Source organism: Talpa occidentalis, unplaced genomic scaffold (genome assembly GCF_014898055.3).
Source record: "Talpa occidentalis isolate TD23 unplaced genomic scaffold, MPIMG_talOcc4v2.1 talOcc4.12, whole genome shotgun sequence".
Classification (NCBI taxonomy): Eukaryota; Metazoa; Chordata; class Mammalia; order Eulipotyphla; family Talpidae; genus Talpa; species Talpa occidentalis.
The window spans coordinates 23,359,542-23,377,129 of NW_023601212.1; the positions used below are offsets into that span (position 1 = coordinate 23,359,542).

The 17,588-nt window shown below is 35.6% G+C and overlaps 5 protein-coding genes across 6 annotated transcripts in view; all 5 read right to left on the reverse strand.

Annotated features, from left to right (window-relative positions):
- Window positions 1–17,588, reverse strand: part of LOC119242111 (olfactory receptor 151-like) — a 368,040-nt gene that overhangs the window by 158,453 nt on the left and 191,999 nt on the right. The window lies entirely within an intron of this gene.
- Window positions 1–17,588, reverse strand: part of LOC119239929 (olfactory receptor 147-like) — a 46,671-nt gene that overhangs the window by 9,538 nt on the left and 19,545 nt on the right. The window lies entirely within an intron of this gene.
- LOC119239931 (olfactory receptor 8B3-like) overlaps window positions 1–17,588 on the reverse strand; it is a 41,745-nt gene that overhangs the window by 4,595 nt on the left and 19,562 nt on the right. The gene's annotated exons all lie outside the window — the stretch shown is intronic.
- Window positions 6,904–7,849, reverse strand: LOC119239932 (olfactory receptor 147-like). Its single transcript, XM_037504322.1, has one exon. It carries the CDS (start codon window positions 7,834–7,836, stop codon window positions 6,904–6,906), a length of 933 nt encoding a protein of 310 aa, XP_037360219.1. The 5' UTR covers window positions 7,837–7,849.
- LOC119239933 (olfactory receptor 8B3-like) lies at window positions 14,193–15,129 on the reverse strand. The gene is given in 2 exon segments (XM_037504323.2): window positions 14,193–14,821; window positions 14,824–15,129. Coding segments are annotated over 2 exon segments (930 nt in total). The 5' UTR covers window positions 15,125–15,129.

A 17,588-nucleotide genomic window follows, 5' to 3' on the forward strand; every position in this document is an offset into this window, starting at 1 on the left:
TTGTCTATGTCACTTGGTAAGATACAGATGAGTGTGAGTTTAATGATATAATGTACCTGGCTATAAATAGAGTAGAAACTTGCTCAGTTTCTTCCCAGGGAGTAGATCTATATGGAGTAAGGAAATAATAAGACTGTATTTACAGGCTGGGTTGAGTGATCTGTCTTTAATTTGATCTGTCTTTAATCTGTCTTACTCAAGTTTTACCACCACTCTAGGGATTGTACATCTCCCAAGACAATGCTTCAAATAAACTCCCAGCTCCCATTATTTTCACCTCTGTTGGGAATCTATGATAGTGTTTCTTGCCCTCTATCTTCACATATACTAAGTGGAAAATTTTCTGAAATATTTTACCTCCAGGATTCTTTATTTCTTGATCTGTAACTTTTCCAGATATATTATCTCCTCTCAATTGTCTCTTGGAGATCTATCTAAATAATTTGCAATGTCACATACATACATATATCAGTTTACACATGTAAACTGATGAGCAAGTATGGAATTCAGTATGGAGACACCCAAAATAATTTAAATAGATATTCCTAGTCAGAACACAATCCTACTTTTGGATGTATAGATATAGGTAATGAAATTTGTATCTTAAAGAGTTATGGACACTTATTTTCTTGGAAACATTATTCACAATAGTCAAGATATAGAAATAAAATGTCCATTGGCAGATAAATGCATCAAGTTATATATATATATATATATATATATATATATATAATGGAACATTATCCAGTCTTAAAAAAGAAAATAATTCTATGACTTATGAGATGGATGAAACAGGAGACCATTAGGTTAAGTGATTTGAGCCAGGCACAGAAAGTCAAATATTCTATAATTTCACATATATATTTGAGGTATTTGAGGAATCTCAAATATTAAACTGATCAATGTAAAGTGAATAAATTTTACTAGTGACTTGGGGGGGGCAGAATTATCTGAAAATTGACAGTCAAATGTTAGAAAATCTCATTTATACAAGTTAAATAAGTTCAGGTCAGGTGTAGGTGTGGGTTGTGCTTGCTTTGTCACCTGTATATGGAGTGGAGTCTGCAGTAGAGTTATTCTGCCATGTCTTGCTTCCACCCCTTCATTTGATCAATGACATGATTTGAAAGTTCTAAAGACTCTACCAATATCCTCTTAGAACTAAAGCATTTAGTAAAACAACAGGATATAAGATCAACACATTAAAAGCAATGGCATATTTATACAACTGAATGTGAAGAGAGTTTAAAGTGTCTATTTCATTTTCTTCTCTGTACCTCAAATTCCACTGGTATCATTAAAGCATGATTACTTTTTCCAATAATTTTTGGTTCATACTATATGCAGTCATTCACTCATTAAGTGAAAGAATGTGCTTCTAGTTTTACTTATTTAATAAGAGTGACAAATAAATGTTAAAAAGCACTTATAATACAATGTGATAGATGCTTACAACAGATGTTACAGCAATGGGATGTAAGTCAAAGAAGTGAAGCTTCACCCAGTCTTAGGGCATCAGACTATGCTTCCAGGAAGAAAATATCCGTAGGTTACAGAGGAATGGATGGAGATAGTGGGTTCAGGCAAGAGAACACTTGAAAAGATTCATGTCAGAAATCTATTTTAGTAAAATTATCTCTTTAGTATTTCCAAATCGTAATGTTTTTGATGAGTGACCTCTTATACTTCCCAATCAGTTTGCATGCTTATCTTTTTTAATTCTAATTTTTATTTCTTTTATAATTCCCTGCAAAAACTACAAATTTCATTTCCATTTTCATCATTATATTTCTCCATCAAGTGTGGTCAAGGACTGTCTCTACCCCAGACTAGTCTGAATCACTCCATATACTACCCTGACTCTGCTGAACTAAAGCATTTAAGTAGGGGCAATGGTCATCTGAAGTTGGCCCACAGAAGGCTCAAAAGAATGTGGAAATGATTATTATGTCAACCTCAACGTGTTTCCATTCACTTTATAGGCTAAACATAGTAAAAGCATATTGTCTGCTTCTTGCTTTCAATGGCAAGTGGCAGATCAGACATTGCCAATGACATAATGTGACCGTAATGTTCCCTGGTCTGAATACTTGAAATGCAGTCTTCTAATTCCGAGGAAAGAAAAGGTTTGAAAATAAAAAGAACAAAAAACAGTTAATAAATTTATCCTTAGTCGTGTGATTAAATGTGAAAAAGTGTGAAGAAAAAAAATCATGAAAATAAAGAGAGGAGACATACTTTATAAAGACTGGATATAAATTAGTAAGTACATACTCCAATTTCCTTCAATATAGTAAGAAATCAATGAATAAGAACACACCAATAAAATTGTTGTAATTGCAACAGAATCTCCTTGTGCTGTGACTAATTACAGAAAGAGATATTGTTTTGGATCAAAACTTTCTCCAACTAAGGGTTTTTCTCATAGCAAGTTTAACATCTTTGATTCTTAAATTATAAATTTACATTTAACGAGATGGCAGAACAGGAGTCCTAACCATTTCCATGGACACAATGTTTCAAAATATTCATGTACATATCAATTTTGTAAAAAATCCACAAAATAGTTCAGGCTCTTGCACCCTATTCAAACATGGAACCAGTCATAGCGAAGCTGTCAGTGAAACTTAAGATAGCCATTGGTCCTGATACCTATCCTTGCACAATTCCATGTGATTGAGACAACACACCACAGCTCCCAACTTCTCCATGGGGAGAGAAAGGGGTGTGACACACATCAACGACCTAGATTTTCTTGGTCTGGATGACCTATCTCAGAAAGTGGAGGAGGCATGGGACAAGACATACCTTACCTGCCCAGCTGACAGAAAACAAAGATGGTTTTGAGTCCCTGCCCCTAACTTAGCACAAAGCTAGTGGTAGAAATCCTCTTCCCCCAGCTTGGTGCTGATGCATGAAAAAGGTGCACCATGCTTCCGATGACACGAGTTACCTGGGAACTGCCTGCAAAAACAGCTTCAGTCTGGCTTGTTTTAGAGACTGATGAGACCGAGTACTCAGTTCACTTGGGGTGGTGGGGTACTAAGAACAAAGAAGCTGGTTTGAACATAAAAACTGAGAGGCCCCTAGAATCACTGGCTGGACTCACTACTGTGAATCTTCTCTAATGCAAGGCAAGTCCCTGATGTTAGAACACTGTTTTCTGTACTACGGGCATACCAGCACAGAGAGTCAGGAAAATAAAGACACAAAGAAATATTTTCCAAAAACAAACATGATAGACCATTACACACTGACTGTAATGAAATGGAAGCATGAGATTTCCCTGGAGTGAATTGAAAATAACTGTAATAAAGATGATCACTGTTGTAAGAAGCAGCGCATAAACTAAATGGAAATTCCAATGACAATAATTTAAGAAATAACTTAAAAATATTAAGTTTATATTGTGGGGATAAAGAAAACAATTAAAATGAAAATTTCATTAGAGGTATTCAACAGCAGACTGGATCACACAAAATTTGCATCAGCAACTTTTTAAAAAATCCTTAGAAATCATATAGTCAGAGGAATAAAACAAACACACACAAAACCCAATGAGTAAAGGTTAAAAAAAGCCTAAGGGACATACTGGGCACTACCGGTAAGACTGATATATGCACTATAGAAATCTCAATAAGCAAAGACAGTGAGAAAGGAACAGAAAAATTATACAAAATAAAAATGGCTGAAAAATTCTGAAATCTAGGTGAGGAAATGGATATCCAAAATCAAGAAGCAAAAGTAATTTCAAAAGAAACTACCACAAAGAATCCGTACAAATATCATAATTATCAAAAGTCAATACAAAGCAATACAAAGAGAATTTTGTTTTGGGGTTATTCATTCATTCATTCACTCATTCATTCATTCATTGTTATTGAAGAACCATTATTTTACATCCTTGGTAGTGTTTTGTCAGGAAATCCTCCACTCCCGCCTTGTGTAGTCACCTCAGCATACCCACCACTGGAGCACAGTCCTCCACCACAGTCCATTGTGCTTCCCCCAGACCCCTCAATTCTCAATCTTCCTGCTCATTCTCTGAAAGCCACAGACCTATGGTCAGCTTTCAAGCGTTGGTTTTCAAGTTTGTCACAAAGGATTTTGAATGCAGTAAGAGAAAAGCAACTTGTCACATACAATGGATCACATGGAAGAATCTAAGTTGATTTTTCACAGAAATTTTGCAGAACACAGGGAGTGGGATGACACAGTTAAAGTGCTGAAGAAAGGACAAACAAGGCAAAAACCATGCATCAAAAATGAGGGCAGGTAAAAAGCTTTTCAGACAAAGAAAAGTTGACGGAGATTATCATCACTACACCTACCTAAACAGACAAGCTGAAGGGAGTGTCAACTGAGAAGGAGGGAAGAGGAGTAGCAAAATAAGATGCTTGGAAGTTTAGACTAAGTTGATAAACAACAGAAATATATAGAATGCTGCATAATTGCAATGGTGGTGGGTGAATTGCTTTCAATTCTGTTACAAGAGTTAAAAACAAGTATTACAAACTACTACAACTAAAAAAAAAACCATGATAATGGGTACACAATAAAAGATTTTAAGTCACAAACATTAAGTGTGGAGAGGAATGGAAGCATAGAATTTTATGTCGCTCAATTTAAACTCTACCCAACTTAAAAGACTACAATAATTATAAGACATTTAAGTTCCAAGGTAACCACAAAGAAAATACATAAAGAAATTGTACAAAAGAATCAAAATACCATTCCAATTATTCAATGAAAGAAAACCATCAAAAGATAGACAAAAGTACAAAAAAGAAAAAACTGTCAAAAATTACAATGATACATACTCCTGATAAATTTTAATACGTACTCAATAAATTTTTAAATGTAAAACAATTAAATGCATCCACCAATAGATACAGAATTTTGAGTGGATAAGAAAAAAAAGATTTAAGTGTATACTGTCTATGAGTAACTCACATATGCTGAAAGTAAAAGATTGCAAAATATATTTCATGTAAAAGGCATTTTACACTCCCTTTCCAAATGTCCTTATCTCTGTGAGAAGCATTTTTATTCTTTCAAAGAAAATGAAATATAATGGCATTAACACTGTGCACATGTACTGAATTGACACACTTACATATTGCAATGTGACTACCACCACAGTTTTAGCTAATACCTTCTTCATGTTATAAAATTACCATTCCATTTTTCAGAGACAACTTTTAAGAGGTACTCTCTTAGCAACTTTCAAGTATATGTTATATAAAAACAATGGAATCTTATTCAGCTATGGAAAAGAAAAAAAAAATCTCATGTTTTGCCACCCTGTAGATTGCCTAAGAGGACATTTGGCTAAGTGAAATAATTTAGACAGAGAATGCTATGATATCACTTGTATTTGAGAAAAAATAAGTTTAATCTTATTACAGAAAACATATTGTCACCAATTGACTTATTCATTAAAAGTTTTTTTCAAATTTTCATTGTTCCCTCAGTTAAGGTTCAAAGATTTTTGTCTCTTAAAATCCATCACGGAGAAGTCAACAGAAACCATCAAACCTTGTGTGATTTAGTTGTTCATAAGAACTCTGACCCTGTGGGTTTAACTTGTCAATATCAAAGAACCTGAGCTTTTTATCCTATCTAGAGAAACCCTGTGATTTCCATCATATTTCTAAGGTCTTCCAAAAAAGAGCAGTATCATAGAAAGGACTTTCTTTCCCCCATCATTTTACTTTCTAAAGATACTTTCTGTATTTATTATTCAGCTCTTCTATGGATAAATCTTAAAAATAAAAAATAAATAAAACTCAATCCCCACTCCGCCCCGCCCCAGAGAAGCTCTTGATTATTATATATTTGGTTTCAGTTTTGTTCATTTGCTTTTTGCCTAGTGACATACTGGAATGCTTTTTCTCCAGCATCCTATTTTTTTATTATAAGAGTTTGCAAACACTCTAAATCCTTTTTAAATGATTTGACAGAAAATGTCAGCTTCAATCATCTATCAGCAACCTTAACCCAATAGGACTTCTCTTTCATATGAAAAAGAATCAGCAAACTATATTCCTTAGTTATTTAAAAAACTATAACCCTGAGAGATATTAATGTATAAAACCATAACAAGTAAACTTTCAAAATAGAAATTTTTGTCATATTTCATGATTACTGCAATAAAAACATGGTGAAGTAGACTAAAATTATTTTTGAAAGAGTAGACTTAAAAACAAGTTACATTTTATCTATGTTTCATTAAGAATCTATCTGACTTAATTGACATTCCTGAGCTTTGGATCATGTCTATGTTATAAATACATATTGATGATCCTTTATATACCAATTTAATATTCACTTCTATGAACAGTGCAACAGTAAATATAAAATCTCTGCAAGAATTTTAATACATGCTGTTTGCATTTGGAATGTAGATTATATTTTATATAGTTATTGCAAACTCACATTTGGGAAATGCTGGTATTTAAAGCAGGTACATGCCTGGTCATTGGAGGATGTAAAGACAGAAGTAGAAAAGATGATTTGATTCTTGATTCCAAAAGCACATTTTGAGTAGCAGATAAGATACCCCATGACAGCACATTATTACCCCACTTGATCAACTGCAGAACTGATCAAGTTGATCAACTGTTCATCTTTTCCAGGAGGAAAAAAAAGAACCTCCATAATAAGAATGTAAAACAAAGATACATTTGATCTAATTCTATTCTTCAGCAGGCAAAATTCAAAAAGAAAAGGAATTGTGACGAGGGAGAAAGGAAGATCTATTGTTAGAATGAGGAAACAAATTGAGAGATAATTCAATTTTTAACCATGGTACAAAGATATAGGACCCGAAGGTTCACACTTAAACTATTTTAAGAAAAAGGTTCTACCAGTCATATCTAAATACACAGACACTATATCTCATCAAATATTTCTCCCACAAAGGGTTTTTCTCAGAGCAACTTTAACATCTTTATTCCTCAAGCTATAAATTAAAGGGTTCATCATGGGAATCACATTGGTATAAAAGACAGAGGAGATTTTTCCTTGATCCATAGACCCAACAGAAGAGGGCTGGAGATACATAAATGCACCTGAGCCAAATAAGAGAGAAACAGCAATAATGTGAGAGCTGCAGGTACTAAAGGCTTTGGACCTGCCCTCCCTGGAGTTGATACGAAGGATGCTGGAGAGGATGAATCCATAAGAGATAAAGATGGTGAGACTGGGAACAATAATGCTGCTGCCCGCCACAATGAAAACTACCAGCTCATTGACATAGGTGCTTGTGCAGGAAAGCTGGAGCAGAGGAAGGATGTCACAAAAATAATGATTGATGGTGTTTGCATCACAGAAGGTCAGTCTCAGCATGCTTCCTGTGTGAGCCAGGGCACCAGAAAACCCTATCATGTATGAACCAAGCATAAGACTGGAACACACCTTTGGAGACATGGCAACGTTGTACATGAGTGGGTTACAGATGGCCACATAGCGATCATAGGCCATTGATGTCAACATATAGCATTCAGAAATGACTAGAAAACAGTAAAAGTAAAGCTGAGTCATGCACCCCGAGTAGGAGATAATATTTTTCTTTGATATAAAATTAACCAGCATTTTGGGTGTAAACACAGAAGAATAAAAGAAGTCTATGAAGGATAAGTTAAAGAGGAAAAAGTACATAGGGGTGTGTAAGAGTGGATTCAACCAAATTAAAATGATCAAACCCAAATTTCCCAAAACTGTGAACATATATATGATGAGGAATAGGAGAAACAGGGGGATTTGGAGCTCTGGTCGGTTTGTTAATCCCAATAGAATGAATTCAGTCACGAGAGAGTCATTGATGAGAGCCATTCGTCTCCACCGGTGTCTGTGAGCACAGGGAAAAGGTTACAATAGATGGAAATCCCACTCTTCTGACAATATCTAATATCTCTTCGAGAAGAAGCTGTATGTGCTTGTGTGCTGTATATGGGGTGGCTCAAGCTCTTTTTCACCTCCGGCCACCAGTCTCTATGGCCGCCACCACCTGTGGCTTTGTTTCATTACCCACACTTGATATCTTGTTATTGCAAAAAGTGCTTGAGAGAGTAAGCACGGACACATGCACCTGTAATGAAGGACAGCCAGGTGAGAAGCCAGAGAGGAGTGAAGTCAGAGAGGACAGAGAGAGAGAGAGAGAGATCAGAGGGGGAAGATGAAGGAGAATGAAGGGTGACTGTGGCGATCTCTGGGGCTAAGAGGCTCAGTTGCTAACTGCCTGCCTCCTTGCATGCCGGTCTGTCTGGTTACCCTGTCCCCTGCTTCAACATACAGGCCTGTCAGATCTACCAAAGGCATCAATACTCTTCCATTTGCCCTAATCAACCATGAACCTGCCCAGTCTGGGACAGTTGCATGGCAGCTAGAAATATCTGAGACTAACCCCATTTAGAGCAATAAAATCTGCCTTTACCACTGTCCTATGGTTGAGTGATGCTAACTTTCCATTTAATAACATTCAAAGTTAAATAAGGCAAAAGCATCATAAACCTCGCCTGCAGAGGGAAGGCCAGTACTAAGGCAAACTGCCTGCGAAGGGAGAAAGATGGGTCAGGGCAGAATCCCTCTCTCATTCACCCATCTTCATTCACCTTTAACCCTCCCCTCGCCAGGGAATGTGGACCCAGCAGCCCTGATTACAGGAGCTGGCCCCCGTGACATGAGACCTGGTGGGTGGGAAAGAGAACGTAATTTCATTCAAAGGTAAGGGGCAGATTCAAGGAGACATGAAGTCACTGCTTTTGTCACAGAGCAGAAGACAAAAGTATAAAAGCAAAAGTTCCACTCGAGGAAAGAAAACTTACTGACCTACTGCACCCACGGAGGAACTCAGTATCTGTGCACACCTTCTCCTCGTCCCTTGCCAGCTAATTCTTCTACCAGTTTCTCCTGATACTCAGAACTAAACAAGATGGGACAGACAGGAGCACAGCTTCCAACTCTGGGTTCCCACCTCTCAAGTGGGCCATTCCATAACTGGAATTCAGGAACTCACCTCCTCACCACTCCCAGTGCTGCCTCCTCATTGTTATTTGCCCCCGTGGTCCTGGAAGGCCAATTTCAGGTTCTCAAGTATTAGTTCCATGGATTCAAACAAGATGCTGCACAAATTTAATTTCAGATCTGCCCCGGAAATCTTTCTGAACTACAGATCAGTTTCTGATTATGACTCTTGAGTCCTCTCAAGCAAGAAAGGAAAATAAGCAGTCTTTCTTATTCTCTTTGTCTATGCCACTTGGTAAGATACAGATGAGTGTGAGTTTAATGATATAATTACCTTGCTAAAAACAGAGTAGAAGCTTGCTCAGTTTTTTCCCAGGGAATAGATTCTGTATGGCTAAGGGAAATAATAGGACTGTATTTACAGCGGGCCATGTGATCGGTCTTTAATTCGCAGGGACTCAATATTTTACTCAAGTTTTACCACCACTCCAGGGATTGTACATCTCCCAAGACAATGCCTAAAATAAACTCCCAGCTCCCTAATATCTTCACCTCTGCTGGGAAACCAATTGCTTTTTGTCTTCTTTCTTCCCATATATTAAGTGGAAAATTTTCTGAAAGATTTTACCTCCAGGATTCTTTACTTCTTTATCTGAAACTTCAAGACACAGACTCTCCTCTCAGTTGTCTCTCTGAGATATATCTAAGTAACTTGCAACGTCACACAGCTTTTAAAGTTCTAGCTTTGAAACAGATACTAGAAATTTCTACCTGACTATTCTGCTGGGGTCTTAGATGGACTATTTCAGTAACTGATGTCATGTATTTCTTTTCATTGTAAAAATACAGTGGGGGAGATGGAGTGACAGGGGTGAATCCTATAACCATTCTTACTAACTACTGTACCTTGTGGATTTCTTGTGCTTCTTTCTTTCTGTAAAAAAGGAATGTTAAAAGCAGCATTTCTTCCAGTAATTGTTATGATGATCAAATGAAATGGGAGTTAAACAGTTAGAACATTGCCTGACCCATGGTAAATTGCCAATAAATCAGTTGTCATTATTTATGTTCTCTAAATTCCAGCAGACCCCTTTTTATGACACTTTTTTTAACCTTAATTGCTGCGTTCCCAATCAATTTTATAAATTCTATAGGAACAAAACTTGTTCTTTCTAATTTGTAAGTACAGTAGAGAGAGATAGTAGGATTTTTATATTTCTGAAGATGAGGGTGTTCTCTGGTTGAACACCTCCAGAATATTTTCCACAATTTCTCATATACTGAGCAACAGAGTCTACAACCAAAATCATTCCCATACCCTTCCATCAGCCACCACATATTCTGGCAGTTTTAGGTTTTAACTTAACTCTATTACAGTATTTTAGTGAGTCCTAACTATTATTTAAGGATATTCTTACATGATCCCTTTTATTTATCCTTCTGCACTGATTTTTGACCAAGTTTTGAAAATACATTCTGTTCTTATCTAGTTCAAGAACTTTCAACAGCTTTACCTTACCCACTGGGCAACTGAAATTTTGTAAAAAAAAAAAAAAAAACTGCAAAAAACTAAAAAACTGAACTCACTGTTTTTTCTGTTTGTTTTTTTCTAATTTTACAGGGTATAACTGAAAACCAAAAATTTTATAATTAAGGAACATGAATGAATTCATTTTCCTCTAATGTTTTAAATTTTTTATCATAGTAATATTGGTTTATAACATATGTTTTAGATGTACATCATTATAAATCAACATCTATATACACTGTTTACTAATAACAATTCCTCCCTGGTGGCGCGAGGGGGTTAAGACGCAACCTATGAAGCTATCCACAGCCACTGCAGCATGAGTTCAATCCCTAGCCAGGGAGCAGCCCATATGGTGCATCAGACCTCCCCTGACTTGCCCGCTGCTCCCCTCAGCAGTGTACTTCAGTCAGTCTGCCTGTTCTGCTCCCCACTCTATCTCTGGTGAATCCTCTCACCCTCCACACCTCTGGCCTGTACCCTAGTTCTTGTATGCATAAATAAATCATTTTTTAAAAATCCATTTTCCATCTTTCAACATATAATTGACCCCTTTTACCTGATTTACAAATCATCATACTGATAATCAATATTTTGTTCTTGCTGTCTAACAGTTTTGTTTTGTTTATTCATGAGTTTTGTTTCTTAATCACCCACATCAGTGAAATCACAGTGTTATCTTTCTCCCTCTGATTTATTTCCCTTAGCATAATATCCTCTAGTCCATCCATTTTATTGTAAATGACAGAATTTCATCCTTAGCTGTAGTTGAATATTATTTCATTTAGTATATAGGCCACATCTTCTTTTTCTACTCATCTGTCAGCAATCACTTAGTGTCAGTAAGCACTTAGGTTAGTTCCTTCCCTTGGGTACTGTGAATAATGCTGTGATGAACATGAGGATGCACATATCTCTTCAAATTAGTATTTTCATATTCTGTGGGTAAATTTCCAGTGGTGGGATAACTGGATCCATGGAATTTCTATTTTAAACTTTTTTTAACCAACAATAAAACAACATTTTTGGCGAGGATATGGAGGGTAGGGGGAAGGAAGAAGTCTTCCTTTATTGTTAGTGGAAATACAGACCAATGAGATACAATGGAAAACCCGGATGGAGACACCCAAAAAATTAAAATACAATTTTCTTGTAAATCCACCACTCCCTTTGTATCTCAAGAGTTATCAGCATTCTTATTTTCTTTGAAACATTATTCATAATAGTCAAGATGTAGAAAGAAACTAAGTGTCCATTGATAGATAAATGTATCAATAAGTTCTATACATATAATGGAACATTATCCAGTCTTAAAGAAATTCTGTGACTGGACCATTAGGTTAAGTGTTCTTAACCAGACACAGAAAGACAAATGCTCTGTAATCCCATATACATGAGGAATCTAAAATAATCAAACTGATCAATGGAGAATGAAATAGTGTACAGTGGCTGAGGATGGGCAAATAAATCTGGAAACCATAGTTTAAAAGTACAAAATTTCATTTATGCAAGTTAAATAACTTCAGGTGAGGTATATGCATGGGTTGTGCTTGCTTTGTCAGCTGTACCTGGAGGGGAGTCTGCCATAGAGACTAAAATCAAAGGCATATCTATATAACTGAGTGCTGAGAGAGTTTAAAGTGTTACTTAATTTCATTTTCTTCTCTGTACCTCAAATATGGTTAGTATCATTAAAACATGATTTCTTTCATCAATAATTTTTGGATCATACTCCATGCAGTTACTCAGTTACTCACTTATTAAGTGAAAGAATCTGCTTCTAGTTTTACTTATTTAGTGAGAGTGACAACTGAATGTTAAAAAGCACTTATAATTCAATGTAATAGATGCTTATAACAGATGTTACAGCAATGGGATATAAGGTACATTCTTCCATTCTTACATTCACCCAGTTTTAGGGAATCAAATGACAGAGGGCAGGAGGATCCAGGAAGGAGAAAACATGGAAAAGATACAAGAGTTCTGTTATAGTACAATTAATCTTCTTTATATTTCTTAATCCTAGTGTTAGTGATGCATGACCTCTTATCCTTGGCATTTAGTTTGCATAATTATCCCATTCGAGTCTAATATTTATTTCCTTTTCCTTCATTATTCCCAGCAAAAACTGTAACTGTTCAATTCCATTTTCAACATCATGTTTCATCATCACTTTTACAAATAAAATTATGGATTCTGAAACCATGACAAGTTCCCAATGCTGTGACTTCCTAAATAAAAGGTAAAACTCAGGATGGCTGCATTGTGAGCTTATACAGACAAAGACTAGGGGTCAACTGTTGATTCACTCTCCACCTAGCTGAGCCAACCTGAATTTCACCTTCTGACTTACGTCCATCCTGATCTCCAGGAACAAAGCTTATATAACTAAAATATAAAAAAAAAAAAACTTAACCCAAAACTTTTGGAAGCAACAGAAAATTAAAGCTGAATCACCTCCGAACTCCTATTATAATTGTGAAACCTGGTTGTTATTCATTAATAATGTGTTATGATACTTCTAGTGACGAAGTACAGTTTTTCTTTATGACAAAGTATTTCCATTTTCAAATTCATTTCATTACAGATATCAAAAATAATTACTGAAGAATTTATTTAAGGAAATACTTTATGAAAAAATTAGGAGTTAAATTGAAATTGTATAATACAGAATGAGAACTGTATTCTTTCATTAAACATAATGATATAGACCCTAATACAAATCTATACAATGGGATTATAATGACTTTCCACCTCCCAGAGATATTAATGGAAATTCTCCATCAAGAGTGGTCAAGGACTAACTACCCCAGACTGGTCTGAATCACTCCATATATTACCCTGACTCTGCTAGTTTCTTCTGAGAGTCTTCTCTTTTAGAAAGCTGTTCTCAAATACTTGGGCCTCTAATCTCAGTCTTGCTTATTGATTAGTTTCACGTGCACCTTAAGTTGAGATATTATCAAAATTTTGTGACCTTAATATATTGTGAGAAGTAACATGAATACATATTAAAATACTACAAAATATACACTTCTCATCATTATAAAGTGCACAGCTTTGGACAACCATGTAGATCTATAAATAAAATTCTGCCAACACTCCAGAGCCCTCTACACATCTCTGCTTGATGGGAGTTCCCTTTATCCTTCCCTGCTCCAAAAAGACTCTGCTGCAACCACTCTTTAGCTTTTCTTTGTAGCGTCATCATTTAAGTAGGGACAATGGTCATCTGAAACTTCCCACAGAAAGATCAAGAGAATGTAGAAATGATTATTATATAAACCCTTAGGTGCTTCCATTTATTCTATAGGCCAACACAGAAGCATATCATCTGCTTCTTGCTTCCAATGGCAAGGGGCAGATCAGACATTGTTAATAACATAATATCAGCCTAATGTACCTTGATCTGAATACTTGAAATGCAGTCTTCTAATTCCAGAGGAAAGAAAAGGTTCAAAATGATAAAGAATAAAAAACACAATTAAGTTTATTCCTTAATAGCATTGCTAAATGTGAAAAAGTGTGAACAGAAGAAATTGTGAAAAGGAAAGAAAGAAGACATGCTCTATAAAGACTGCATATAAGTTAGTAATATGGTAAGAAAGCAATAGATAGGAATCTTCTAATAAAATTATTGTAGTCACAATACAGACTCTGTCCTGTGACTAACTGCAAAATGAGATAGTGTTTTGGATCAAAACTTTTTCCCTCTGAGAGTTTTTCTCATAGCAAGTTTAACATCTTTGTTTCTCAAGCTATAAATTAAGGGGTTCATCATTGGAACTGTATTTGTGTAAAAAAGAGAAGATACTTTTCCCTCACCCATTGACCCAGCAGAAGACGGTTTGAGATACATAAATATACATGATCCAAAGAAGAGAGAAACAGCAATAATGTGGGAGCTGCAGGTACTGAAGGCTTTGGACCTGCCTTCTTTGGAGCTGATGCGGAGGATGCTGGAGAGGATGAATCCATAAGAGACAAAGATGGTGACAGTGGGCACAATGATGTTGATGCCCACCACAATGAAAACTACTAGCTCGTTGACATAGGTGCTTGTGCAGGAAAGCTGAAGCAGAGGAAGGATGTCACAAAAATAATGGTTGATGATGTTTGCATCACAGAAAGTCAGTCTCAACATGCACCCTGTGTGTGCCATGGCTCCAGAAAATGCCATCAAGTATGAACCAAACATAAGGCTGGAACACACCTTAGGAGACATGGCACTGTTGTACATGAGTGGGTTACAGATGGCCACATAGCGATCATAGGCCATTGATATGAGCACATAGCATTCAGAAATACCAAAAAAGCAGAAAAATAAAGTTGAGTCATGCAACCCATGTAGGAGATAATATTCTTCTCTGATATGAAATTAACCAGCATTTTGGGTGTAAACACAGAAGAATAACAGAGGTCTACAAAGGACAAATTAAAGAGGAAAAAGTACATTGGGGTGTGTAAATGTGAATTCAACCCAATTAATAATATCAAACCCAGATTTCCTAGCATGGTGATCATATACATTACTAGAAACAGACAGAACAGGGGAAGTTGAAGTTCTGGTCGATTGGTTAAACCCATGAGAATAAATTCAGTAATGAAAGAACCATTTCCAGAAGCCATTTTTCTCTAAGGAAATCTGTGGATACAGGAAAAAAGGGTTACCTTAGCAAACAGCCCTGAATAAAGCTCTTCCCACAATATCTTATCCTACACATCCTGAAAGAGTATGCCCACTAGAAAGTTCTGACACCTGTCTTACCTGGACCCACAGAGGTCACCTTTGATGATACTGAATGATATTAACTTTTCCCTAATAGAGGCTAAAGAAGCCAAATATAACAAAGCATTACATCTATTCCATAGAAATATAGCAGTGCTGCCATATGCAAACATGACTTTTGGAAAAATCAAGGGAGAAAACCCTGTACCAGGACAGAATCATCTTTGTTTCCTACACCATTTCTTCATTCACTTGAACAGTCTTCTTACCAGTAAGACGGGAGACAGAGTCCTTAGCATTGTATGCTGACTTCTAATGCTGATTATACTGATGCACTGAAAACCAAGAACATAGCTTCTAATCCAAAAGTAAGGGAACCAGACTCTAGGAGAGGTTGAATTACTGCCCATGTCTCCGAAAAGGCCATAGATAGAGAAGAGTTACAGCGCCTTTCATTGAGATGGAACTTACTAACTCAGATTCTGCTCTGCTTGTACCCTCTTTGCCTCTGAAAATTTCTGATCCCCCTGAATAAATTATTGTACCAATTTCTCCTGAATCTCAGAGCTGCAGAAAATGGAAAAGAAATAGGCATATCCTAGGTCTTTGGACTTTACCTCAAAACAAGGAATATTATTAATGCACAGAATGTTATAAAATTGTTATAAAAATTAGAAACTCACCATCCATAGATCAGAAAAATCTCAGTATTCTCTGATCTTTTGTATTTACCTCTACAGTCTTGAAAAGGCAATTTGATTCCTATGATTCTAAGAGGATTCTGCCCAGACTTAAATACAGATAAACCATGGAAATATTCTAAGTCACAGATCATAATTTCTGATTATGACTTTGAGTCCCCTCAAGCAGCAGAGGAAAGTGAAGTTTTTTTATTATCCCATTTTCTATTAATGCACTTGATTATAAACAAGGTAGAAGCTTGCTTTGTTTCTTCCATGGGGAATAAATTTGATGTGTAAAGGTAATATGGTAATTATATATCCAGGAACTGTCTTCAGTTCCTTAGGGAATTCAATGTTTTGCTCATTTTCACATCACTCTAGGGAAGGTACATTCTTCCATGAATATCCAAAGCAAACTCCCATCTCCCTATTATCTTCATCTCTGAAGGGAAATCTACTATAGCATCCATCCCCCCTGTATCCCCATATCTGAAAAGTAATTTTTTTCTGCAATGTTTCTGCCTTCAGGCTTCCTTATTTCTTCATATGAAATTTTCAAACATAATAATTCACTTTAGTTGTGTTTGCCTGGCATGGGACTAAAATAATTTAGTGTATATCATCATAGAATAGGGTCCAAATCTTACTTAATGTAGTATATACACATGCTGATTCTCATTTGTGAATATCTAAAACTTGCATATAGTTATAATGCAATGTTGCTCAGTTTAAAAAAAGAAAAGGTGGAGACTATGAGACGAGAGGGTGTTTTGAATCTTAAGTTCCTACTTCCACTCTTATTAGCTAACATACCTTGGGTAAGTTACTTAATCTCGCAGTTCCTTCAGTTTATCTTTGAAAATAGGGGTAGTAAGAATAGCATCTCTTTCATTGTATGTTGTAATAATTAAAATAATCTAAGTAAAATAGTTATCATAATGCCTGGCATATGGTAAATAGTCTACAAATGTCAGTGTCATTATTTATGATCTCATAAATTCCAGTAGATTCTTTATTATAACCCTCATCAGACATTTAATATCATAACTTTGGTGTTCCCTATAAACTGTAAGTTCTATAAGAAATAAACATTTCTGTTTTATTTAATACTTCGCTTCTTAGCTGAAAACACTACAGAAAGAACTCAATATTTTTAAATATCATGTTCCTTGAATAAGAAATTTGAAGATATATTTCACATTTCTCACTTGCTAAACAATAACATCCACAACCATAATGACCTCCATTCTTGTCATCTGCCACCATACAGCTTGTAACTTTTTAGGCTTTAACTGAATTGTACTGTTGAATTGTAGTGACTCCAAACTATTATTATAGCATTTTCCCACATATTATTTATTCATGCATACTGCTCCCAGAACAAGTTCTGAAAGCACAACTCTGTCTTTCGCTAAATCAAGAACTTTTAATGATTTTCCATTACCCACTTGATAATAAATTGAAGGTGCAAATTTCAAAAGTATGATTAAGTCTTGGTTAAAATTAAGGAAGAAATGTAGATATATATATATATATAAAATGACAGGCCATGAGAGAACTATTTTAATTCTTTTGTCAATTATTATACAAAATTATATACAAATTATATATTATATACAAATTATTATAAAAAAAGTCTTCTCACAAATATAACAAATGGTGGAAAATGCGTACATTTCAG

What these genes read in the sequence shown, in the direction of transcription:
- LOC119239932 (XM_037504322.1), bottom strand. Translation starts at nt 7,836, where the DNA reads ATGGCTCTCATCAATGACTCTCTCGTGACTGAATTCATTCTATTGGGA.